General features: G+C 42.3%; 1 protein-coding gene across 6 annotated transcripts in view; it reads left to right on the top strand.

Annotated features, from left to right (window-relative positions):
• LOC112257951 (dual specificity tyrosine-phosphorylation-regulated kinase 1A) overlaps nucleotides 1–27,417 on the top strand; it is a 61,489-nt gene that overhangs the window by 30,253 nt on the left and 3,819 nt on the right. For 2 of the 6 annotated variants that reach the window (XM_024431909.2, XM_024431908.2), the window contains exons 2-11: nucleotides 1,100–1,169; nucleotides 18,709–18,905; nucleotides 19,656–19,775; nucleotides 20,106–20,294; nucleotides 20,681–20,828; nucleotides 22,941–23,227; nucleotides 25,823–25,969; nucleotides 26,357–26,497; nucleotides 26,615–26,918; nucleotides 27,250–27,374. In XM_024431909.2, coding sequence (XP_024287677.1) covers nucleotides 1,160–1,169; nucleotides 18,709–18,905; nucleotides 19,656–19,775; nucleotides 20,106–20,294; nucleotides 20,681–20,828; nucleotides 22,941–23,227; nucleotides 25,823–25,969; nucleotides 26,357–26,497; nucleotides 26,615–26,918; nucleotides 27,250–27,374 — 1,668 coding nt within the window. In that variant the 5' untranslated portion in view covers nucleotides 1,100–1,159. The remainder of the gene's footprint in view (nucleotides 1–1,099; nucleotides 1,170–18,708; nucleotides 18,906–19,655; nucleotides 19,776–20,105; nucleotides 20,295–20,680; nucleotides 20,829–22,940; nucleotides 23,228–25,822; nucleotides 25,970–26,356; nucleotides 26,498–26,614; nucleotides 26,919–27,249; nucleotides 27,375–27,417) is intronic. The other 4 variants (XM_024431905.2, XM_024431911.2, XM_024431910.2 and 1 more) reach the window with 3 other exon arrangements.

The following is a 27,417-nucleotide window of genomic DNA, read 5'->3' as shown; positions in this document are numbered from 1 at the left end:
TTGAAACAACGTTTAGGGTTAGATCTTTCTTTTTCTTTCTTTGCAAATTCAAGTGGAAATACAAGATCGATCGTGCATGCTTTGTGGACCTTTTTAGGATATGAACAAGGATTATATCTAACAAAATTATTCTTCATGTTATCTCTGGGACCCATTGGATGATAAATCAGAGCAAGATTTCAGAATGTAAGTACATATTTCACCTTCAGAGGTGAATTTATCACTGAACTTTTCCCTGAACTCAAGTGGATTTTTCCCTGAACTCAAGTGGTCTACTGATGTGGTTTAAACATTGTGGACTTAGAAAAATCAACAAATGTGGATGTTCTATTTTTTTTTTAAGTGTGATTTTTCTGAACAAAAACATGAACAACAGGAAAAAATCTGAAACCTGGAAAAACAAACAGAACTTAATTTGGGAAAAACCACTGAATTAGACAGAACAATTATCAGGTCTACATCCTTTGCAGAGATAATTATCCACCTGACAAGCGTGGCATATCAAGAAGTTTGAACAGCATGATCATTACACAGGTGCACCTTGTGCAGGGGACAATACAAGGCCACTCTAAAATGTGCAACTTTGTCACACAACACAATGCCACAGATGTCAAGTTTTGAGGTATCGTACAATGCATTGCATGCTGACTGCAGCAATGTCTACCAGAGCTGTTGCCAGAGAATTTAATGTTTCCATATGCCGCCTCCATCGTTGTTTCAGAGAATTTGGCAGTACGTTCAACTGGCCTCAACCGCAGACCATGTGCAATCACACCAGCCCAGGACTTCTACATCCGGCATCTTCACCTGCAGAATCGTCTGAGACAAGCCACCCAGGCAGCAGCTGAAATTTAGGAGTGTTTCTGTCTGCAATATAGCCCTTTTTGTGGGAAAAAAGTAATTCTGATTGGCTGGGCCTCACTCCCCGGTGGTGGGGGCCTGGCTCCCAAGTGGGTGGGCTTTTATGGTTGGAAGGTGCAGCACCAGAAAATAATTAGATATAGGTAATAATCAAGGTTACGACATAGCCTAACAGGAAATAGCCTTGCAAGCACAAATACACTAAGGCTAATATAGTTAATTGTTTGTCTTTCTCCAGTGAGCTGTGGTGTGCTGCTGGACTCTCCTGCCAGGATGATATGAGAGTTACCAGGAGACAATGCATACAGGTTAGCTGCTGATCTCTCGCTTTCTCTTCCTTTCTCTCACTTTTTTTGTTAAATGTAGGGAAATACTGTCCGTGACTTATGGACATATGTTTCATGCCTTCTTTACATCACTGGTGTGCAGTACCTTAAAAATGTCATAGCAGCCTAATACTGATTACATTAATATGCTTACATGCCTCAGATAAATCCTTACCTACAGTGCCTTGCGAAAGTATTCGGCCCCCTTGAACTTTGCGACCTTTTGCCACATTTCAGGCTTCAAACATAAAGATATAAAACTGTATTTTTTTTGTGAAGAATCAACAACAAGTGGGACACAATCATGAAGTGGAACGACATTTATTGGATATTTCAAACTTTTTTAACAAATCAAAAACTGAAAAATTGGGCGTGCAAAATTATTCAGCCCCCTTAAGTTAATACTTTGTAGCGCCACCTTTTGCTGCGATTACAGCTGTAAGTCGCTTGGGGTATGTCTCCATCAGTTTTGCACATCGAGAGACTGAAATTTTTTCCCATTCCTCCTTGCAAAACAGCTTGAGCTCAGTGAGGTTGGATGGAGAGCATTTGTGAACAGCAGTTTTCAGTTTTTTCCACAGATTCTTGATTGGATTCAGGTCTGGACTTTGACTTGGCCATTCTAACTCCTGGATATGTTTATTTTTGAACCATTCCATTGTAGTTTTTGCTTTATATTTTGGATCATTGTCTTGTTGGAAGACAAATCTCCATCCCAGTCTCAGGTCTTTTGCAGACTCCATGAAGAAAAGCAGGCCCAAACCATGATGCTGCCACCACCATGTTTGACAGTGGGGATTGGTGTGTTCAGGGTGATGAGCTGTGTTGCTTTTACGCCAAACATAACGTTTTGCATTGTTGCCAAAAAGTTCAATTTTGGTTTCATCTGACCAGAGCACCTTCTTCCACATGTTTGGTGTGTCTCCCAGGTGGCTTGTGGCAAACTTTAAACAACACTTTTTATGGATATCTTTAAGAAATGGCTTTCTTCTTGCCACTCTTCCATAAAGGCCAGATTTGTGCAATATATGACTGATTGTTGTCCTATGGACAGAGTCAACATTGGATCATTCAGAGATCCTCACTGAACTTCTGGAGAGAGTTTGCTGCACTGAAAGTAAAGGGGCTGAATAATTTTGCACGCCCAATTTTTCAGTTTTTGAATTGTTAAAAAAGTTTGAAATATCCAATATGTCGTTCCACTTCATGATTGTGTCCCACTTGTTGTTGATTCTTCACAAAAAAAATACAGTTTTATATCTTTATGTTTGAAGCCTGAAATGTGGCAAAAGGTCGCAAAGTTCAAGGGGGCCGAATACTTTCGCAAGGCACTGTAGGCTTCATACGGGGTTGGAGGTAGCCACGGGGTTAGCGAGGCAGGCCAGTAATTAGAGGGTTGCCGGTTTGAATCCCAGGACTGACTGGAACAATCTGGCGGGAGTGAAAATCTTGCCATAGATTTTCAAGACAATTTAAGTCAATTGTAACTCTGCCACTCAGGAACATTCAATGTCGTCTTGGTAAGCAACTCCAACGTAAAGTGCATTAGAAAGTATTCAGACCCCTTCCCCTTTTCCACATTTTGTTACGTTACAGCCTTATTCTAAAATTGATTAAATAAATACAAATTCCTCATATACACAATACCCTATAATGACAAAACGAAAAAGAGTTTTGCAATTTTTGCAAATTTATAATAGAAAATAAAACAAATACTGTATTTACATAAGTATTCAGACCCTTTGCTATGAGAGTTGAAATTGAGCTCCAGTACATCCTGTTTCCATTGATCATTTTTGTTTCTTCAACTTGATTGGAGTCCACCTGTGTTAAATTCAATTGATTGGACATGATTTGGAAAGACAGACCCCTGTCTATATAAAGTTTCACAGTTGACAGTGCATGTCAGCGCAAAAAAACAAGCCATGAGGTCTAAGGAATTGTCCGTAGAGCTCTGAGACAGGATTGTGTCAAGGCACAGATCTGGGGAAGTGTACCAATTTTTTTTTGCTTCATTGAAAGTCCCCAAGAACACAGCGTCCTCCATTATTAAATGGAAGAAGTTTGGAAACACCAAGACTCTTCTTAGAGCTGGCCGCCAGGCCAAACTGAACAATCAGAGGAGAAAGGCCTTGGTCAAGGAGGTGACCAAGAATACAATTATCACTGATATGGCTCCAGAGTTCCTCTGGGAGAATCTTCCAGAAGGACAACCATCTCTGCAGCACTCCACCAATCAGGCCTTTATGGGAGAGTGGCCAGACGGAAGCCACTCCTCTGTAAAAATGCGCATGACAGCCCGCTTGGATTTTGCCGAAAGGCACCTAAAGGACTCTCTGACCATGAGAAACAGGGAAACCTGGCACCATCCCTACAGTGAATCATGGTGGTGTTAGCATCATGCTGTGGGTTTGTTTTTCAGAGGCAGGGACTGGGAGACTAGCCAGGATCGAGGGAAAGATGAATGGAACAAAGTACAGAGAGATCCTTGATGAAAACCTGCTCCTGACCGCTCTGGACCTCAGACTAGGGCGAAGGTTTACCTTCCAACAGGACAATGACCCTAAGCACACAGCCAGGACAAAGCAGGAGTGGCTTCGGGGCAAGTTTCTGAATGTCCTTGAGTGGCCCAGCCAGAGCCCTGACTTGAACCCGATCGAACATCTCTGGAGAGACCTGAAAATTGCTGTGCTTCTCATCCAACCTAACAAAGCTTGAGGGGATCTGCAGAGAAGAATGTGAGTAACTCCCCAAATACTTTCGTTCCAAACTTGTAGCGTCATACCCAAGAAGACTAGAGGCTGTAATCGCTGCCAAAGGTGATACATGAAAAAAAAAATTTTTTTTTAAATGTAAGTACTGAGTTAAGGGTCTGAATTAGAGGTCGACCGATTAATCGGAATGGCCGATTTCAAGTTTTTATAACGATCGGTAATCTGCATTTTTGGACACCGATTACATTGCACTCCACGAGGAGACTGCGTGGCAGGCTGGCTACCTTTTTATGTGAGTGCAGCAAGGAGCCAAGGTAAGTTGCCAGCTAACATTAAAGTTATCCAATAAAAAAACAATAAATATTAACATAATCACTAGTTAACTATCATGGTTGATGATATTACTAGTTCATCTAGCTTGTCCTGCGTTGCATATAATCGATGCGGTACCTGTTAATTTATCATCGAATCAAAGCCTACTTTGCCAAATGGTTGACGATTTAACAAGCGCTCTCGCGAAAAAAGCACGGTCATTGCACCAATGTGTGCACTCGTGAAAAAAGCACGGTCATTGCACCAATGTGTACCTAACTATAAACATCAATGCCTTTCTTAAAATCAATACACATGTATATATTTTTACACCTGCATATTTAGTTAATATTGCCTGCTAAGATTAATTTATTTTTACGAGGGAAATTGTGTCAATTCTCTTGCGTTCTGTGCAAGCAGTCAGGGTATATGCAGCAGTTTGGGCTGCCTGGCTCGTAACAAACGGTCTGAAGACCATTTCTTCCTAACAAAGACAGTAATTAATTTGCTGGAATTGTACATAATTATGACATAACGTTGAAGGTTGTGCAATGTAACAGCAATATATAGACTTAGGGATGCCACCCGTTAGATAAAATACGGAACTGTTCCGTATTTCACTGAAAGAATAAACGTTTGTTTTCGAAATTATAGTTTCCGGATTTTATCATATTAAGACCTAAAACTCGTATTTCTTTGTGTTATATTATAATTCTAGGATTTGATATTTGATAGAGCAGTCTGACTGAGCAGTGGTAGGCAGCAGCGGCTCGTAAGCATTCATTCACTTCCTACCTGGGAATATTGAAGACTCATGTTAAAAGGAACCACCAGCTTTCATATGTTCTCATGTTCTGAGCAAGGAACTTAAACGTTAGCTTTTTTTACATGGCAAATATTGCACTTTTACTTTCTTCTCCAACACTTTGTTTTTGCATTATTTAAACCAAATTGAACATGTTTCATTATTTATTTGAGACTAAATGGATTTTCATGTATTAAGTTAAAATAAGTGTTCATTCAGTATTAGTATTATTAGTCATTATTAGAAATATATATATATATATATATATATATATATATATATATATATATATATATATATATATATATATATATATATATATATATATATATAAATCGTCTCATTAATCGCTATCTGCTTTTTTTTGGTCCTCCAATCGGTGTCGGCGTTGAAAAATCATAATCGGTCGACCTCTAGTCTGAATACTTAAGTAAATGTAATATTTCAGTTTTTTTTTTTAAAAACAACCATTTGCAAACATTTCTTAAAACCTGTTAAGCCTACCCCCTACTTTTTCGAACATTCTGTTAAAAATCGCGCAACATTTCAGCATCCTGCTACTCATGCCAGGAATATAGTATATGCATATGATTAGTATGTGTGGATAGAAAACACTCTCACGTTTCTAAAACTGGTTAAATCACGGCTGTGACTATAACAGAGTGTGTGTTTCATCGAAAAGCGCAAGAAAAACTGATCACTGAAAACTGGAAAAAATATCAATGCGCCACTTGCAGGTATTGTCTAAGGGACACCAAATTAAATGGGGCTGAGATTGCAAGTCCTACAGCTTCCACACGATGTCGCCAGTCTTGTCAATTGCCTGCACGTTGTTTCTTGGTCAAACGAGTTAGAGAGAGCCCATTCCTTCCGGTCTCCGACAGGAAGTTTTGGAACAGAGATTTCCGAACATGATTTGAAGACGTGGAGCTATTGAATTACACATCGCCCCGTGATCAATTTGATAGATTATTAACGTTTACTAATACCTAAAATTGGATTACAAAAGTATTTCGAAGTGTTTTGTGAAAGTTTATCATCAACTTTTTTAATTTAAAAAAATGACTTTGCGTTTTGAAACGGTGTTTATTTCTGAATCACACAGTTTCCATAGATGGATATTTTGGGTATATATGGACCGATTTAATTGAAAAAAAGACCCTATAGTGATGTTTATGGGACATATAGGAGTGCCAACAAAGAAGCTCGTCAAAGGTAATGAATGTTTTATATTTTATTTCTGCTATTTGTGTAGCGCCTGCTACGCTAATTCTTTTGTTTACGTCGCCTTCAGGTATTTCGTGGTGTTGCATGCTATCAGATAGTAGCTTCTCATGCTTTCGCCGAAAAGCATTTTAATAATCTGACTTGTTGGCTAGATTCACAACGAGTGTAGCTTTAATTCAGTACCCTGCATGTGTGTTTTAACCTCTTGCGTCGACCTGAGACGCAGACGTCCCATCTAGGCATCTGGAAATGCAAATGCGCTACGCCAAATGCTAATAGCACTCGTTAAAACTCAAACGTTCATGAAAACACACATGCAGGGCACTGAATTAAAGCTACACTCGTTGTGAATCTAGCCAACAAGTCAGATTATTAAAATGCTTTTCGGCGAAAGCATGAGAAGCATGAGAAGCTATTATCTGATAGCATGCAACACCCCGAAATACCTGAAGGCGACGTAAACAAAAGAATTAGCGTAGCCGGCGCTACACAAATAGCAGAAATAAAATATAAAACTTTCATTACCTTGGACGAGCTTCTTTGTTGGCACTCCTATATGTCCCATAAACATCACTATTGGGTCTTTTTTTCGATTAAATCGGTCCATATATACCCAAAATATCCATCTATGGAAACTGTGTGATTCAGAAAAAAACACAGTTTCAAAACGCTACGTCATTTTTTTAAATTAAAAAAGTCGACGATAAACTTTCACAAAACACTTCGAAATACTTTTGTACTTCCGGCGCCGACAGAGATGGCCGCCTCGCTTCGCGTTCCTAGGAAACTATGCAGTTTTTTGTTTTTTTACGTGTTATTTCTTACACTAGTACCCCAGGTCATCTTAGGTTTCATTACATATAGTCGAGAAGAACTACTGAATATAAGATCAGCGTCAATTCACCATCAGTACGACCAAGAATATGTTTTTCGCGACGCAGATCCTGTGTTCTGCCTTACAACCAGGACAACGGAGTGGATTCCATGCAGCGACCCAAAAAAACGACTCAGAAAAAGAGGGAAGCGAAGCGGTCTTCTGGTCAGACTCCGGAGACGGGCACACCGTGCACCACTCCCTAGCATTCTTCTTGCCAATGTCCAGTCTCTTGACAACAAGGTTGATGAAATCCGAGCAAGGGTAGCATTCCAGAGGGACATCAGAGACTGTAACGTTCTCTGCTTCACGGAAACATGGCTCACTGGAGAGACACTATCCGAAGCGGTGCAGCCAGCGGGTTTCTCCACGCATCGCGCAGACAGAAACAAACATCTTTCTGGTAAGAAGAGGGGCGGGGGCGTATGCCTTATGGCCAACGTGACATGGTGTGATTAAAGAAACATACAGGAACTCAAATCCTTCTGTTCACCTGATTTTAGAATTCCTCACAATCAAATGTAGACCGCATTATCTACCAAGAGAATTCTCTTCGATTATAATCACAGCCGTATATATCCCCCCCAAGCAGACACATCGATGGCTCTGAACGGACTTTATTTAACTCTCTGCAAACTGGAAACGATTTATCCGGAGGCTGCATTCATTGTAGCTGGGGATTTTAACAAGGCTAATCTGAAAACAAGACTCCCTAAATTTTATCAGCATATCGATTGCGCAACCAGGGGTGGAAAGACCCTGGATCATTGTTACTCTAACTTCCGCGACGCATATAGGGCCCTGCCCCGCCCCCTTTTCGGAAAAGCTGACCACGACTCCATTTTGTTGATCCCTGCCTACAGACAGAAACTAAAACAAGAGGCTCCCACGCTGAGGTCTGTCCAACGCTGGTCCGACCAAGCTGACTCCACACTCCAAGACTGCTTCCATCACGTGGACTGGGAGATGTTTCGTATTGCGTCAGACAACAACATTGACGAATACGCTGATTCGGTGTGCGAGTTCATTAGAACGTGCGTTGAAGATGTCGTTCCCATAGCAACGATTAAAACATTCCCTAACCAGAAACCGTGGATTGATGGCAGCATTCGTGTGAAACTGAAAGCGCGAACCACTGCTTTTAATCAGGGCAAGGTGTCTGGTAACATGACCGAATACAAACAGTGCAGCTACTCCCTCCGCAAGGCTATCAAACAAGCTAAGCGCCAGTACAGAGACAAAGTAGAATCTCAATTCAACGGCTCAGACACAAGAGGCATGTGGCAGGGTCTACAGTCAATCACGGACTACAGGACGAAACCCAGCCCAGTCACGGACCAGGATGTCTTGCTCCCAGGCAGACTAAATAACTTTTTTGCCCGCTTTGAGGACAATACAGTGCCACTGACACGGCCTGCAACGAAAACATGCGGTCTCTCCTTCACTGCAGCCGAGGTGAGTAAGACATTTAAACGTGTTAACCCTCGCAAGGCTGCAGGCCCAGACGGCATCCCCAGCCGCGCCCTCAGAGCATGCGCAGACCAGCTGGCCGGTGTGTTTACGGACATATTCAATCAATCCCTATACCAGTCTGCTTTCCCACATGCTTCAAGAGGGCCACCATTGTTCCTGTTCCCAAGAAAGCTAAGGTAACTGAGCTAAACGACTACCGCCCCGTAGCACTCACATCCGTCATCATGAAGTGCTTTGAGAGACTAGTCAAGGACCATATCACCTCCACCCTACCTGACACCCTAGACCCACTCCAATTTGCTTACCGCCCAAATAGGTCCACAGACGATGCAATCTCAACCACACTGCACACTGCCCTAACCCATCTGGACAAGAGGAATACCTATGTGAGAATGCTGTTCATCGACTACAGCTCGGCATTCAACACCATAGTACCCTCCAAGCTCGTCATCAAGCTCGAGACCCTGGGTCTCGACCCCGCCCTGTGCAACTGGGTACTGGACTTCCTGACGGGCCGCCCCCAGGTGGTGAGGGTAGGCAACAACATCTCCTCCCCGCTGATCCTCAACACTGGGGCCCCACAAGGGTGCGTTCTGAGCCGTCTCCTGTACTCCCTGTTCACCCACGACTGCGTGGCCACGCACTCCTCCAACTCAATCATCAAGTTTGCGGACGACACAACAGTGGTAGGCTTGATTACCAACAACGACGAGACGGCCTACAGGGAGGAGGTGAGGGCCCTCGGAGTGTGGTGTCAGGAAAACAACCTCACACTCAACGTCAACAAAACTAAGGAGATGATTGTGGACTTCAGGAAACAGCAGAGGGGGAACAGCCCCCCCATCCACATCGATGGAACAGTAGTGGAGAGGGTAGCAAGTTTTAAGTTCCTCGGCATACACATCACAGACAAACTGAATTGGTCCACTCACACAGACAGCATCGTGAAGAAGGCGCAGCAGCGCCTCTTCAACCTCAGGAGGCTGAAGAAATTTGGCTTGTCACCAAAAGCACTCACAAACTTCTACAGATGCACAATCGAGAGCATCCTGGCGGGCTGTATCACCGCCTGGTATGGCAACTGCACCGCCCTCAACCGTAAGGCCCTCCAGAGGGTAGTGAGGTCTGCACAACGCATCACCGGGGGCAAACTACCTGCCCTCCAGGACACCTACACCACCCGATGCTACAGGAAGGCCATAAAGATCATCAAGGACATCAACCACCCGAGCCACTGCCTGTTCACCCTGCTGTCATCCAGAAGGCGAGGTCAGTACAGGTGCATCAAAGCTGGGACCGAGAGACTGAAAAACAGCTTCTATCTCAAGGCCATCAGACTGTTAAACAGCCACCACTAACATTGAGTGGCTGCTGCCAACATACTGTAAATGACACCGACTCAACTCCAGCCACTTTAATAATGGGAATTGATGGGAAATGATGTAAATATATCACTAGCCACTTTAAACAATGCTACCTTATATAATGTTACTTACCTTACATTATTCATCTCATATGCATACGTATATATTGTACTCTATATCATCGACTGCATCCTTATGTAATACATGTATCACTAGCCACTTTAACTATGCCACTTGGTTTACATACTCATCTCATATGTATATACTGTACTCGATATCATCTACTGTATCTTGCCTATGCTGCTCTGTACCATCACTCATTCATATATCCGTATGTACATATTCTTTATCCCCTTACACTGTGTATAAGACAGTAGTTTTTTGGAATTGTTAGTTAGATTACTTGTTCGTTATTACTGCATTGTCGGAACTAGAAGCACAAGCATTTCGCTACACTCGCATTAACATCTGCTAACCATGTGTATGTGACAAATAAAATTTGATTTGATTTGTAATCCAACTTTAGGTATTAGTAAACGTTAATAATCTATCAAATTGATCACGAGGCGATGTGTATTCAATAGCTCCACGCTTTCAAATCATCTTCCAAAATCTCTCTTCCAAAACTTCCTGTCGGAGACCGGATGGAAAGTGGTCTCTCTTCCTCGTTTGACCAAGATACAACGAGAAGGCAATTGACAAGAGTGGTGACATCGTGTGGAAGCTGTAGGACTTGCAATCTCGGCCCTATTTAATTTCGTGCCCCTTGAACAATACATGCAAGTGGCGCATGGATATTTTTTTCAGTTTTCAGTGATCAGTTTTTCTTGCGCTTTTCGATGAAACAGACGCTCTGTTATAGTCACAGCGGTGATTTAACCAGTTTTAGAAACGTGAGTGTGTTTTCTATCCAGACATACTAATCATATGCATATACTATATTCCTGGCACGAGTAGCAGGACGCCGAAATGTTGCGCGATTTTTAACAGAATGTTCGAAAAGGTAGAGGGTCGACTTAAGAGGTTTTAATGAACGTTTGAGTTTTAACGAGTGCTATTAGCATTTGGCGTAGCGCATTTGCATTTGCTGATGGCTAGATGAGACGTCTGCGTGTCAGGTGGGCTTAAGAGGTTAAAACCTGTTTTTGCTTTGTCATTATGGGCTATTGTGTGTAGATCAATGAGGGGGGAAAAACTATTTAATTTTAGAATAAGGCTGTAAATTAACAAAATGTATATTTAGCCTTGTGTTTTATGTTATTGTCCTGCTGAAAGATGAATTTGTGACCCTTTGTCTGTTGGAAAGGAGACTGAACCAGATTTGACCTGTGCTTCACTCTACCTACTCAGTTTCTTTTTATAAAAAATAAAAAAAACTCCTTAGTCCTTGCCTGTAATACGTGATGGAGCCACCACCATGCTTGAAAATATGAATTGTGGTACTCGGTGATGTTGTTAGATTTGCCTCAAACATACCGCTTTTCTGGATAAAGTTAATTTATTTTAGTGCCTTATTGCAAACGGGATGCATGTTTTGGAGTTTTTTTATTCTGTACAGGCTTCCTCCTTTTCATGCTTTGCATTGTGGAGTAACTACAATGTTGTTGATTCATCCTCAGTTTTATCTTATCACAGCCGTTAAACTCAAACTATTTTAAAGTCACCATTTGCCTCATATTGAAATTCCTGAGCGGTTTCCTTCCTAGGAAGGACACCTGTATCTTTGTAGTGACTGGGTGTATTGATACACAATCTAAAGTGTTATTAATAACTTCACTATGCTCAAAGGGATATTCAGTGTCTGCCTTTTTTTTTACCCATCTACCAATAGGTGCCCATCTTTGTGAGGCATTGACTGGTCTTTGTAGTTGAATATATATTTGAAATTCACTGCTTAATTGAGGGACCTTACAAATATCTATCTTTGTGTGTGGGGTACAGAGATGAGGTAGTCATTCAAATCACAGTCAAGTCATATAGAAACAAATGTGGCAAATCAATGAACTTTTTGTCCTGAATACAAATAGTTATGTTTGTGACACATCCAATACAACACATTACTGACTATCACTCTCCATATTTTCAAGCATAGTGGTGGCTGCATCATGTTATGGGTATGCGGAGAGGACCAATGTTCTCTCTAAGCTGCGCGCGGGCGTGCAGTAGCCCAGAGACGGGACTGCCGTGCAGAGCGCAGAAGAAATGTCAGCCCACAGAGGATGAGATTGAACGTCACTCAACTTTCTACCGTTTTTCCCTGTTAGTTAACACTATCAACGTTTCCCTTTACTGTGGAAATTGTGATCGAATCAATGCAATATTAGCCACTTTCAATGCAACATACAGAAACAAAAGGAACTATGCAAGAGATTGTTGTAGGCAGAACATATCAGAGAAAGTTTCTATTGTGCATGACTCAGCCTGTACTCTACACAGACCTGTGGGGCATAACCAATCAGAGCTACTGTAGGCCTATATTCCAATAGACCATTGCCATATATGGATGAACTGGACTGTGTTTACAGCTGTGGTCGTGAGTAGATACACTTGTCTTGAGATCAACAGAAAGAGCTGCATGTAGCCACGTGTGCACATTTTGTTCATATCCTTTGCTAGTTAATGAGTTATTAGCCCAGTTATAGATAATTTGTAGACAGCCATATGGGAGTGATTGCTTCCTACAAGACCACAAAACGTTTACTTTTATAGACATCTTTGAAAAGCCAGTCCAGTAAAGAGCCCTTTTTCTTTCTTAAATTGGCAATGTTGTATTTTGAGACAGGCTTGAATAGACTAAGTAGCCAATAGGCAGAGGGTAGCATAATTTGTCTGATTCTGTGTAATAATGGTATGGGAATAATAAAGCATTTTATTTTGTAAAGTGGTTTCTTTCATCAAACATTTTCAGTCACCTTGTCTGAAGGACTGGGCCACTCAAGGACATTCATGTTTTCTTTTTTAGGAGATTGATTTCCTCTTCTAGCTTAGTTCACGCTAATATTTGAGGTCGCTTAGACATGTCCTTGTTTTTAAGGACACACGTTAGATATTGCCACTCCTCCCACCTCACCGCAACTGAGTTGATGTTACAGGTAAATGCCAACCATGCTGCAATGGTTGGAAAATGCCAAAGCGCCAGGTATTACAATCCAAAATTGGCAACTAATGTGTGTTTCACAATAGCGCTGCCTTAACGCTAGCCAAAAATAGAGCCCTCAAGTCTAACTGTTTTAGTTAGTTGTAGCGACATAAGGAGCTCTGCAATGCCGTCTTGCCAGAGTAAGTGAAACATATTTGAGTAGGCTTACTACTCCTTGACATTGATTAGCTAATGGTGTGACAGAACAGCACTGCTCATCATTATTTTTGGGGCTGCAGGTAGCTTAGAGGTTGGATGATGACCAGTAGTGGAAAAGTTGCTGTTTCAAACCCCGGGTAGAGCTGGCACAATTATTGGATAATCGTGCAACTAAGAATTATGGACAATAACCGTGAACCCGAAAATATTTATCATCGCTTTAATACCTTAATTTTAGGAGAAGGGAGAATTCAACTTTTTATTCAAGCAGTTTACCCAATAGCAGTTAGTTTTTACATGAAGTAGGTCAAATTGGTAATCATTTTACGAGCAGAACGGCACAGTTGGGAGGAAAAGCTTAATTTCCAAAAGTTCCAAGTGGTCAAAACCATTCGTTTTTGTGACGTGGATGTCACCAAAGAGGTGCTGTATTCATTTTGTATGTCGTAGCAAAATTTCAAAGATGCATTACACTTTATTTATTTTGTTTGTAAAAATTACAATTTTGACAACTGTGCAATTTGCATAACAATTAATCGTTATCCAAAATTCCAGAATTGTCCCAGCCCTGACATCAGGCCTGGTGTAAAAAGTGGGAATTGATCTGGCACTTAGGACAAAAGTATCTACAAAAAAGGATAAAAATGTATTATCATATTGAAGGCAGAAATGGGTAAATAATGTACAAATAAATAAATACATAAATTCATTGATGAACAGACACCAGGTTTGACTCTTAGGCTAAGTTTGTTTGTGTAATTATGAAACTCCTCCCGTGATTGATGAATCAATTAAAACTGCTGTAGCTGTAGTTTCAATTGACCTCTGGTGGACCTCAACTCAACTTTAGTTGTCACTGAACTTCGGCCCAGTTTTGAGGGAGAAGAAGACATGGCCTCACCTTTTCTGCTTTTCAGGGTGTTTTTTTTTTCTAGATTACACCTGCCTGTCAAGAAAAAATTGGAATGCCAGTTTACTGTAAAAGCAATCGTAAATGTGCTGCCTCAGCCCGGTTGGATTTCCCAACAGCATACTCATGCTGTCTAGTAGAATCAACCAAGCGAGCTTTAAATTGTGCATTAATGTATTTTGCTGAGATTGTATTGAAGCTGTCCAAAATTCTCCACCAGAAATACAGTAGTGTATATTGATTCTCTATTAAAAGGAACAATAGCTTAGACTAAATGTTAATAGGAAAGTATTTCAACTGTGTAGTCACCATGACTGTCTCTTTTTATTATTAAATGTTTTAATGCTGTTATTCATGATGTGTTGTCAGAAGCAAATACATTGTGTTCTGGGATTATAAACTTAACTCAAGATTTTGTTTTCTAAATATAATTTCATTCTGGTTACCAAGTTCATAGTATCAGGCAAAAAAGATTCAGAATATGTCACTCTTTCCCATCACGGTTGTGGTACTCGGCTCCACTCCCTTATCTTAGGTTGGACGTTTGCTAGAGCTCTGTTCTTGGAGACTCTGGCTCCAGGTTCTAAACTGCTACATTCATTTCATCCAGCAAATAATGTGTTAAAAAAAAGCCTGGAAATTTGACAGTGATTTTTCCATTTCTTGTTTATTACTTGTTTTCCTATTGGACAATAGAGCGGAGCTCTGCCCTAGCAACAAAAGTATGGTATTTGCATGCTGTCTTCTGATTGGGCAAGCCGGAGAAAGCACAAGCCAATCACACAGTTTCTTCTTGGTGGTAGGCTATGCTAATTAGGTACTGTTGCTGGGGTTCAGAAGGCTGGTTACTCTCTGTGATTCTGCTGCATTGTGTTGCCTGGTGAGAGACGTTGATAAATGAGTACTTAATGATCTGCAGAATTCCCACTCACTGCAGACAGACTGAGATTTCAAAATAGAACTGAGAAGATTCGATTACAGGGCTATAGGCTTGCTTTCACTGCTGAGTTGAATCAGTCAAGTAAAACAACTGATGCAACTGGACTGTCTTTGCTAATATCTGTCTTAACTACTTATTTTTTACCCTATTCCTTTTACATTTTTGATTGCCAGATACATGTGTACATGCCATATAATTATTTTTTACATGTGATGAGACATGAGATTTTACTGTGTGTGAATGCTTTCAGTAGACATCATTTGGAAAAGTGTTCAGTCAAAGCACCAATATTTTTGGGGAGAATTTACCGAACCTCAGAAGTCCTTAAAAGTAATCTGAATTAATGACAAAATAGGCCACATATTTTTAGCTGGCTTTGATCATATTAAAAATGTAACCTTGTGATATACACTGAGTGTACAAAACATTATGAACGCCTGTTGTTTCCATGAGACTGACCAGGTGAAAGCTATGATCCCTTATTGATGTAATTTCTTAAATCCACTTTAATCTGTGTTGATGAAGGGGAGGAGACAGGTTAAAGAAGGTTTTTTAAGCCTTTAGACAACTGAGACATGGATGGTGTATGTGTGCCATTCAGAGGGTGACTGGGCAAGACAAAAGATTGAAGTGCCTTTGAATGGGGTATGGTAGCAGGTGCCAGGCGCACTGGTTTGTGTCAAGAACCGCAACGCTAAGGGTTTTTTCACGCTCAACAGTTTCCCGTGTGTATCAAGAAGGACATCCAGCCAACTTGAGAACTGTGAGAAGCATTGTAGTCAACATGGGAAGCATTGGCGTCAACATGGGCCACCATTCCTGTGGAACGCTTTTGACACCTTGTGTTGTTAATGTTTTGTATACTCAGTGTATATGTGTAATGTAATTCTACTCGTAACTCAAGCCTGTATTTAAAGCTATATTTCTTAGTCAACCCAGCAGCAGAGCCCTGCCACTGTCCCAGAGATCGACACAATTGTTTTAAGCATATTTGAAAGCTGTAGGTGTATGCCAACAAATGCAATTTTATATTTTGTGTTATCATAGGGTAAGACAGTTGTACTAAGGTTGTGGTGTGGGGGCATATGTTGTTAATTTACATGACCATTACACAAAATTAAGTATCCCAGATTGTGCCTTCAATGACTGCTAAATAACACTACTTGGAAAATCACACATTTCCTGTATGTGAATGTAACAGTATAGCTTCCTTCCCTCTCCTCGCCCCAACCTGGGCTCGAACCCTCTGCACACATCAACCACAGTCACTCACGAAGCATCGTTACCTATCACGCCACAAAAGCCGTGGGGCCTTCCTCTGACACTGCCTAGAAAATAGGTACTGGATGGAAGGAAGCTTGGCCCGGTGATGTATTAGGCCATACGCACTACCATAGGCTACATAATATCTGCATGACTCTCCACCTTCTCATGGTAGATTTGTAGGCAGCGGTTTAGTATTACAGCAGTTTAGTGCCCGTGTCAATCAAAGTGAAATATTTTTGGGATATTACAGTGATGGATTTACGGTTTGATAATGATTTTAGCATATCATGAGTATTTGTGCAATATGCTTTCTGAATAATGACTACACCTCACACAATCAAGTAGCTTTCCAACAGAATAGTGGGGTGTGAACATTGCTTCATATTACCCCAACCACATTGTTAACTTTTGTGTGTGTAAGCAAATAGAAAAATGCTACCTAGCGATAATGCTAACCATTAGCATAGACGCTAGCTGCCCGTTTTTAGGCCACCCCTAACACAGTCATTGATTGTACTCTTCAATTATATAATTTTTAAGGTCCCTCTACACACACAAAATTAACAATATGGTTGGGGTAATATGAAGCAATGTTCACACCAAGCACTATTCTGTTCGAAAGCTACTTGCGGGAGATGTGATTTGATTTTGTAGTCATTAGTCAAAGAATATTGCCTACTTGATAAAAGCATGACCTTTTTTAAACCTACTTTCACTTTTTGAAACGCTGCCTCAATCTTTCATTTTGAGTATTTTGGCAGTTCTTTAAGTTCCTTGACTACAGCAACAGGGAAACTGAACAGTAATTGCAGCAGCAGGGATTAGAAAAATATAATCCAGAGTGATGTGTTGAAAGATGACGTTACCCAGGGATTTAAGGGGAAAGGTGATGTCCGATTGCTGTTTATAGCATCAGACAGCAGCTCGTTGTGCTCTCTTTTTGCCTCTCTCTCTCTCTCTCTCGGCTACTCTGCCAGAGCAGCTTTTGGGAATGAGTTGTGTGTGTGGTGACGCAGCGGTTTCCCAGCCCTCAGTGTGATGAGGTGGTGGAGGGGGAAGAGTAGGTAAAAGGCAGGCAGGTCTGAGTTCGGCTGATGCTCCCATCTTGATGCTGAGTCACTAGCCAGCAGACAACTCCGACTGAGAGAGTCCAACTCACTGAGAGCCTCCACAGCTCCCCTCATCCCTCTTCTTTGATTTAACCAAGCATGATCAAAGGTTACCCCCCCTCCCCCCTCTGGTAACCCTGACTAAAAAAGCTTAATGCACAAACCTTTCCACATGAGCCCTAGCTATGTTTAATTTCGCCGTGTAACTGACTGCTAATCATTCCATTGACTTTTTGCTGGCAAATCTCTCCAGCTATTTGAGAGACCATCTGGAGTGTTGGTGAGAGCAACCTTGTGACAAAAGCATGGCTGTGTCCTCTGGGTCCCTCCTGTTTGGGATGGAACCTGATCTGAGGGCGATGGAGCAAAGACTCCAGAGAGTCGCGCAGTGCTGTAGGACACATTAGACTCTGTCGTCATCATCATGTGCTGCTGCTTTTTTGTGATCTGATTTCATCCTGCATGACACTGGCCAAGGAGCAACTCTCCGTATTTTAGGATTTAATTTCAAAAGCTATCTTTACAATATTTAGAATATTTCCTGGAATATATCGTTTCCTTCAAAGGTCTCATATGCCATGAATCCAGATGAGACTCAAGATGCTGTAGAAAACTAAAACTGTGCCATTATTCATTCACAGTTCATTGACATTTTAAATGCACTGGCAATTGTCAGCTAGCTATTTGGGACTTTGTACTTTTTTGCCCTGGAGCACTTTGCTACAGAATTTCTTTAATCAGCTTTGGGGCTTTTGTAATAGTTTCCCCAATCAATTATTCACTTAATATCTGGTGAACAAGGGATTCTTTTTTTTTCTGGCCATCGTGCAGGGATGTGTTGAAGTAGTGTGCAGGTATTACATCATCTCCCTGCCATGGTCCTTTTTGTAGTTTTTTTTTCTTGTCGGTAGGTTTATGGTGATGCATGTTTTCATGTATGCATTTTGGGTCGTGTAGGATGCTATCTTCCGAAATGGGTACAACTTTCTGAGAAATGGGAAGTCTGTTGATGGTAGCCTATGGAATAATCACTGGTAAAAGAATGATGGAAAAATACTTGCTCTAGTATACAAACACGGATTATTCCAACCACAATTACATAATTTCTTAAGTTGTATTATTTATTTAAAGGAACAACGTCGCAAGGGTTCACAATGAGATTACTGAGAATGGGGTCTTGTGAGAACCTATTGAATGTGTGTTGATCAGAAGGTGTCCCTCTCTTTCAGGAGGAGAGACTTCAGCATGCAAACCTTCATCTGTCCGGCTTGCCCCCTCGTTTTCGTTCAACGCTGCTGGGCTTCAGATGGCTGCTCCCATGCCCCATTCACACCAGCAGTACAGTGAGCGGCACCAGCAGACAACTGACAAGTCTGTGCCGGCTCTGCCCTACAGCGAGCAGGCGCAGCAGTCTATCACCAGCCAGGTAGAGACAAAACACACGGTCATTCACGTGTACACTTACACGCACACTGATGCACACAATCATACCGACACACACACACACACACATAAGCATGCACTCATACTCACACACATTGACATAAATACACACACAGAGACCAAAAACATCCCCTCGCACACAAAGTGGTGCTAACCCCAAGCCCTGTGGCCTGTGCCTGCCTTACACAACACCGCTTGTGGTTGGCCTTTCTGTTCCTAGCAAAGGGCACTTCTCAAAATGTATTCCGACCCTGTGTGAGGGGTTATTCTTATTGTACAGGGAACATCACGGCCTGCGTGTCCAGGACAGTGGACTAATAATAAACAGTGTGATTTTCCACTTGATTTTATTACTGGCGACAGTTACCAAAATAAGCTGTGGGGGGGCTGTCAAACACGCCCATGACCTCGGTGTACAGTGGCTGCTGCCCACGTGTGTGGGTCTCTGATATCAGGCCCTCAAAGCTCAAATGTAGGTCCACTCCACTGAGTTCCCTACGTGATAGTTTAATCCTACTGTATATTTCCCCCATGTGTGTGTCAATCCTCCCACTTCAGTATGGTGAACAAATGACATCATGAATAGCAACATTTGCCACATAAAAACAGATGCACTTGAAGGTAGCTGAAGACTGGTGATCTAATGAATCGTTTTGATGAGATAGACAAGGTGAGTGTGTCTGTGTTTCTGAAAAGGTGATGTTCTCTGTGTTTGGTGCGTCTGTGTTTTAAGGTGACCCCTGATGTTGTCATGTTACAGAGGCGCATGCCCCAGTGCTTTCGCGACCCGTCCTCGGCTCCCCTGAGGAAGCTCTCTATTGACCTGATCAAAACCTACAAATGCATCAATGAGGTAAGTTCCACCACTCTCCCTCCGCCACACACTACACCTGTACCTGGAACTCTGGTCGCTCAAGGCCAGGGGGGGGGGCGTACACACATACACAAAAGGATGGATCACTACTCAGAATTGTTGTGATTTCATAACATTTTCGTGGACAACACAACTGGCAGGCCTGAAGAAGGTAGAATCAGGCCTGCACTGAGCCTCTTAAATTTGAATGAAATAGTTACAAGATCCAATGCAATCTCCAACTTGTACTGCACAGTGTTGGTTAGGGCCTACCTTTTTAGCAACCAACCTGATGGGTAATCTAGTAGGAACACTTTTTTTTGTCGGCAGGTATACTATGCAAAAAAGAAGCGGAGACACCAACAGGGCCAGGGCGACGACTCCAGTCACAAAAAGGAGAGGAAGGTCTTCAACGACGGCTACGATGACGATAACTACGACTACATCGTCAAGAATGGGGAGAAATGGATGGACCGCTACGAGATCGACTCCTTGATAGGCAAAGGCTCGTTTGGACAGGTGAGTCTCATTATGAAATGTATTGTCAACCACCAGTGGAGCAGTTTCCAAGCTCACCTGGTATTGTTTCACTCACCACCACACCAGGTCTTTAATGGGCTAGACATGGTCATTAAGATTGACATGACATTTTATTTGTCACATGCTTCGTAAACAACCGGTGTAGAATAACAGTGAAATGCTTAATCGTATGTTTGATTTAAAAAACGATGCATGAGTGTTTAATCATACGTCCACACTGTGTGTGTGTGTGTGTGTGTGTGTGTGTGTTTGAGACTGAAGAGGCTTTGATTAACCAGAACCCCACCCCCCGTGTTCAGTGCACGCATTTCCGCCCGGCTCATTGTGTTTACGATGATTTGTGTTTGGCTTCCCCCTCTCTCCAGGTTGTAAAAGCATATGACCGTGTTGAGCAGGAGTGGGTAGCAATTAAGATCATCAAGAACAAGAAGGCTTTTCTAAATCAAGCCCAGATTGAAGTGCGGCTCCTCGAGCTCATGAACAAACATGACACGGAGATGAAGTACTACATAGGTGAGGCCAGATTCCCCTTCTTTCTATACACCTTTCTATACACCTTTCTCTCTCCCTCTTCTCTCGTTCATGCATTATTTACCTCCAGCTAAGAGATCATATTCATTAGGTGGTCAGGGCTCTAAATAAAAAATGAAAATCATTGGTAGCACTGATGGTACCAAAGTATTCAGACCCCTTGACTTTTTCCACATTTTGTTAGGTTACAGCCTTGTTCTAAAATGGATGAAAGTTTTTTTCCCCCTCATCAATCTATACACAATATCAATAAAGGCAAAGCAAAAACAGGTTTTTATACATTTTTGCAAATTGATTTAAAAAAAAACTAAAATATCACATTTACTTAAGTATTCAGACCCTTTACTCAGTACTTTGTTGAAACACCTTTGGCAGCGATTACAGCCTTGAGTCTTCTTGGGTATGACGCAACAAGCTTGGTACACCTGTATTTGGGGAGTTTCTCTCATTCTTCTCTGCAGATCCTCTCAATCTCTGTCAGGTTGGATGGGGAGCGTCGCTGCAAAGCTATTTTCAGGTCTCTCTAGAGATGTTAGATCGGGTTCAAGTCCGGGCTCTGGCTGGGACACTCAAGGACATTCAGAGACTTGTCCCGAAGCCACTCCTGCGTTGTCTTTGCTGTGTGCTTAGGGTTGTTGTCCTGTTGGAAGGTGAATCTTCGCCCCAGTCGTAAGTCCTGAGTGCTCTGGAGCAGGTTTTCGTCAAGGATCTCTCTGTACTTTGCTCCATTCATCTTTCCCTCGAGCATGACTAGTCTCCCAGTCCTTGGCGCTGAAAAATATTCCGACAGCATGATGCTGCCCACCACCATGCTTCACCGTAGGGATGGTGCCAGGTTTCCTCCAGACGTGACTCTTGGCATTCAGGCCAAAGAGTTCAATTTTGGTTTCATCAGACCGGACAATCTTGTTTCTCATGGTCTGAGAGTCTTTTAGGTGCCTTTTGGCAAACTCCAAGCGAGCTGCCATGTGCCTATTACGGAGGAGTGGCTTCTGTCTGGCCACTCTACTATAAAGGCCTGATTTGGTGGAGTGCTGCAGAGATGGTTGTCCTTCTGGAAGTTTTTCCCATCTCCACTGAGGAACTCTGGAGCTCTGTCAGCATGACCATCCGGTTCTTGGTCACCAGCCTGCCGAGGCTCTTCTCCCCCGATCAGATTGGCCGGGTGGCCAGCTCTAGGAAGAGTCTTGGTGGTTCCAAACTTCTTCCATTTAAGAATGATGGAGGCCACTGTGTTCTTGGGGACCTTCAATGCTGCAGAAATGTTTTGGTACCCTTCCCCAGATTTGTGCCTCGATACAATCCTGTCTCGGAGCTCTACTGACAATTCCCTAGACCTCATGGCTTGGTTTTTGCTCTGACATGCACTGTCAACTATGGGGCCTTTATATAGACAGGTGTATACCTTTCCAAATCATGTCCAATCAATTTAATTTACCACAGGTGGACTCCAAGTTGTAGAAACATCTCGAAGATTATCAATGGAAACAGGATGCACCTGAGATCAATTTCAAGTCTCATAACAAAGGGTCTTAATACTTATGTGAGGTATTTCTTTTTTTATTTGTAATACATTTGCTAGAAAATGTTTTAAACCTGTTTTTGCTTTTTCCTTATGGAGTTTGTGTGTAGATTGATGAGGGGAAGAAATCCTTAAATCTATTTTAAAATAAGAATAAGATTGTGTGGAAAAAATGTGGAAAAACTCAAGGGGTCTGAATAATTTACAAATGCACTGTACATACACTTGACCTCTGTTCAACTTTGTGATGGAGTATTTACCATAGAAATACCAGAAAGACCCCAAGGCATCTTGTTGTTAGTGCGCAATCTACTTGATAGACACATTGGGGCATTTTTCGGGGGTGACACCCCATTTGAAAATGTGTTTTACTCCAGGATGAGGCTTAATCTGTGTCCGGGAAGCAGGCCCATTGTCAATGACAAGAGTATCCAATTGCCTTGTGTATGTTTAACATCACTAGTATTTTGTGCAAATCCATCTCACCAACACATGCGCATTAGTCTTTTTTTCTTCTCTCTTTCTCTCTTTTTCTCTCTCATATCTCCTCTCTCTTCTCCCTCTCCCTCCAGTTCACCTTAAGCGCCACTTCATGTTTCGGAGCCACCTGTGCTTGGTGTTTGAGATGCTCTCCTACAACCTGTACGACCTGCTGCGGAACACCAACTTCCGCGGCGTCTCGCTCAACCTCACACGCAAGTTTGCCCAGCAGATGTGCACGGCTCTATTGTTCCTGGCCACCCCCGAGCTCAGCATCATCCACTGTGACCTGAAGCCCGAGAACATCCTATTGTGCAACCCCAAGAGGAGCGCCATCAAGATCGTGGACTTTGGCAGCTCCTGTCAGCTGGGACAGAGGGTGGGTAAATGAGGATGTTGTTTTTTCTTGGTTCATGTGGTGAATTTTAGAACTGACAGGCCATAGAAAAAGTATTGGATGAAACTGTTGTGACTAAGGATGTACGATATATCGGTGAACATATCAGAATCGTTCCGATATTAGCTAAAAAATGCCAACATCGGGTATCTAGTTTAACCCCGATGTGCAAAACCGATGTCAAAGCTGACGTGCATACCTGTGTAACGTAGGTACATGACGTAATGACTCCACGTAAAATGTTGCGCTACACGTGCAACACAGCATTCCTAACCTAGCCCACAATGTATGCTGTGTGGATCGAGCAGTCAACAAGTAATTTGAAAGAGTAAGAACCATTCACTGAGACAACTCAAAGGGGAAATCCATTAACGGCACGATAATGGAGTTCATTGCCCATGACAATCAACCGTTCTCTGTCATGGGTGATGTTGGCTTTCGCCGACTGGTTGAGCACCGGAACACATGTTGCCCTACTGGAGTAGGCATACTATGGAACGCCGTTTGGGTCTTTGTGCGTGAAAAAATATACACTTGACGTGTCAAATAACAGTTCTATTATAGAATGTTGTGTGTTCTGAATTTGCAGGTGCAAGCAAAGTGCCACCACTACTATCAGTAGCCCTGTCAAAGCTGTACAAAAAAGTCTAAACAAGCAAACACCGGCTACGAACGATGTGTTTACAATACCGCGTTGGTAATAAAGCATTATTTGTTCGACCGCAACTTCTGGGGCTTCTACCCAAAGCTAACGTAATAAGCAGCCAGCTAGCTTCATCTGGCTAGTGAGTCTCGACCGGACCGTGTTATGTGTTGTGAAGCTAGCCACAATAAGGATTAGGCACAAGAGTGGAATTTGTGGTTTGCCTTCAAAATAATGCAAAAGTAATGCAGAAGGTTACAATTGGTGGAATCATGCCATATTTAGATTAGATAATGTTAAACAAGGTTGGAATGTGAAACAATGAAATGGGGTATCAGTCTACTCTGTGACACCCAGGTCACAGAGCAGGTCTACAATTTTACCCCTGATGTCCTTACACAGCTCTCTGGTCTTGGCCATTGTGGAGAGGTTGGAGTCTGTTTGATTGAGTGTGTGGACAGGTGTCTTTTATACAGGTAACGAGTTCAAACAGGTGCAGTTAATACAGGTAATGAGTGGAGAACAGGAGGGCTTCTTAAAGAAAAACTAACAGGTCTGTGAGAGCCGGAATTCTTACTGGTTGGTACTGGTTGGTAGGTGATCAAATACTTATGTCATGCAATAAAATGCAAATTAATTACCTAAAAATCATACCATGTGATTTTCTGGATTTTTGTTTTAGATTCCGTCTCTCACAGTTAAAGTGTACCTATGATAAAAAATTACAGACATCTACATGCTTTGTAAGTAAGAAAACCTGCAAAATCAGCAGTGAACTCGTGCTTCTACACCTGCATTGCTTGCTGTTTGGGGTTTTAGGCTGGGTTTCTGTACAGCACTTTGAGATATCAGCTGATGTACGAAGGGATATATAAATAAATTTGATTTGATTTGATTTGTATCAAATACTTGTTCTCCCCACTGTAGATTGGTCCGACCACCATTAATCAAATAAGAACCGTCTTATAAATTAGGGTTATTTTAGATGATGACAGCTAGGTAACTATAGCTACTGAAACAGGTTGTCGTTTTGCTATGTTTTTGGGGAAGAGCATTGTTTGCATCCATGAGCTAGCTAGTTTATTTTTTATGACCAGCACTGTAGGTGCGCTAGACAACTTTACCAGTGTCATAGCATACGTATCGATGAATCGTTGTGACATACGAAATACGAGTGATTAGTGTAATCAATGTCTAATAACTAAATAAAAAATTAATAAATGCATTTAATTATTATGTGACGTGCGGTCATATTCATGTCCTGATTGGTCATCAAGCTTATTTGACATGCGTGTGTGTAACCTTTATTTAACTAGGCAAGTCAGCTAAGAACACATTCTTATTTACAATGACGGCCTACCCCGGACGACGCTGGGCAAATTGTGCGTTGCCCTAATCGGACCCCCAATCGCGGCCGAATGTGATACAGCCAGGATTCGAACCAGGGCCTGTAGTGACGCCTCTTGCACAAAGATGCAGTGCCTTAGACCGCAGCGTCCATGTGTGTGTGATAACTATTTAACTGTACTAGAATGCTTATAAGGCTGCTAAAAAAATGGTATCGTTTTTCTTTTGGCAAGGAATATATCGGTATGTGCCAAAAATGTAATGTCGGTGCATCACTTGTTGTGACCCACTATGGATTCTGTATTTAATGGATTAATTTATTATTGGATAGATGGATTGGTAGAGTATGATGTGGAAAGAAAATTAACAAATATTTTTCATTCATATTTGTGTGGAAAAGATTGCACATTACATGGCCTACCCTACACATATGATGACATAAGTACCAAATTGTAGCAACCGCTGTAGCTAACAAACTTTATTTCTGCTGAAAACCTGCCATCTGTTTGTCTTTATAGTTGACCTCCTACAAAAGGAGAACATAAATGCCATGTCCTAACAGCCGTGACCCCTTTCTTATCACTCAGATCTACCAGTACATCCAGAGTCGGTTCTACCGATCCCCAGAGGTGTTGCTGGGCATGCCTTACGACCTGGCCATTGACATGTGGTCCCTGGGCTGCATCCTGGTGGAGATGCACACCGGAGAGCCCCTCTTTAGTGGGGCCAACGAGGTAGGATTTATGGAATGAAATGATGCAGTCATTATTTGGGATGATATAACTTGTCAGATTATGCTGTCCTGCAACATTATTGTGCTCATGAGAGATTTTCAGTTTTTGCCATCATGAAGATGGCAGGCATAGGGAGTGAGAACCTTATAATGACCAACAGAGGGAGCTGTGATGCTTTTTAACTTTTTAGTAGTAGACATGACTCAACTTTTCACCTATTTGAGTTGTTTTAGTTTTGAAAAATGTTATTTCTATGTTTTATCAATATTTGTATATTTTAAAAAATATCAAGGTTTTTAAACTCTGAGGAACAGGCAATTTAAAACTCCAGTACAGTCCCGAAGAGGTTAAGATGTTGTTCTCAATCATGTCTTCCTGATTTTTCAGATTGATCAAATGAACAAAATAGTGGAAGTGCTGGGCGTCCCTCCCAATTACATATTAGACCAGGCCCCCAAGGCCAGGAAGTTCTTTGAGAAGATGTCTGACAGTACGTGGGGTGCAAAGAAGACCAAAGATGGCAAAAGGGTGAGTTCAACAAATCACTCTGTCAATTATGTTGTGTTGTGATGTCATAACTCTTCTTTGCAATAGTATGCATCCTCCTAAAGTTTCTGCTCTCTCTGTGTGTGTGTGTGTGTGCAGTATAAGCCGCCGGGTACGCGGAAGCTGCACAGCATCCTGGGTGTGGAGGCGGGGGGTCCTGGGGGGCGGCGGGCAGGCGAGTCTGGCCACGCTGTAGCCGACTACTTGAAGTTCAAGGACCTAATCCTGCGGATGCTGGACTACGACCCCAAGAGCCGCATCCAGCCCTACTACGCTCTGCAGCATAGCTTCTTCAAGAAGACGGCGGATGAGGGGACCAATACGAGCAGCAGTGTGTCCACCAGCCCAGCGCTGGAGCAGTCCCAGTCCTCGGGAACCACCTCCAGCACCTCCTCCAGCTCAGGTAGGGAGAGCACTGCAGCCGCGACACTGCTAGGAGAAGTGGGTGTTCATGTTGAAGCTTTAGCATGACGTTAGACCCGTGTCTCTGTCCAATCCTGGGGGAACCCCAGGGTGTTCACTTTGTTTGTTCTAGCCCAGCACACTGGGAATCCCTCAGGAATGGATTTCAAACCCTGGATCAGACATGATGAAATGATAGCAATGAACTAACAGCTCAGGTACAGTAGTGCAGCGCCATCAGGCAGAATGGAACTGTCTCAAAGGTTCAACATTGTTGAAAACATCGTTCAAAATTGAATGTCAACCTGCTTCTGTTTGCATCTTTCCTGCAGGAGGGTCATCTGGCACAAGCACCAGTGGGCGGGCTCGCTCGGACCCCACGCATCAGCTCCGGCACAGCGGAGGTCACTTCAGCGCCTCCGTGCAGGTCATGGACTGCGAAAATCTCTGCCCACAGGCAAGTCACACAAACACACATACACTATTGCTCCTGGCCAACT

Source organism: Oncorhynchus tshawytscha, linkage group LG09 (assembly GCF_018296145.1).
Source record: "Oncorhynchus tshawytscha isolate Ot180627B linkage group LG09, Otsh_v2.0, whole genome shotgun sequence".
NCBI lineage: Eukaryota > Metazoa > Chordata > Actinopteri > Salmoniformes > Salmonidae > Oncorhynchus > Oncorhynchus tshawytscha.
Note: the sequence above shows the minus strand (reverse complement) of the source record. Positions and strands in the feature narration are given on the sequence as shown.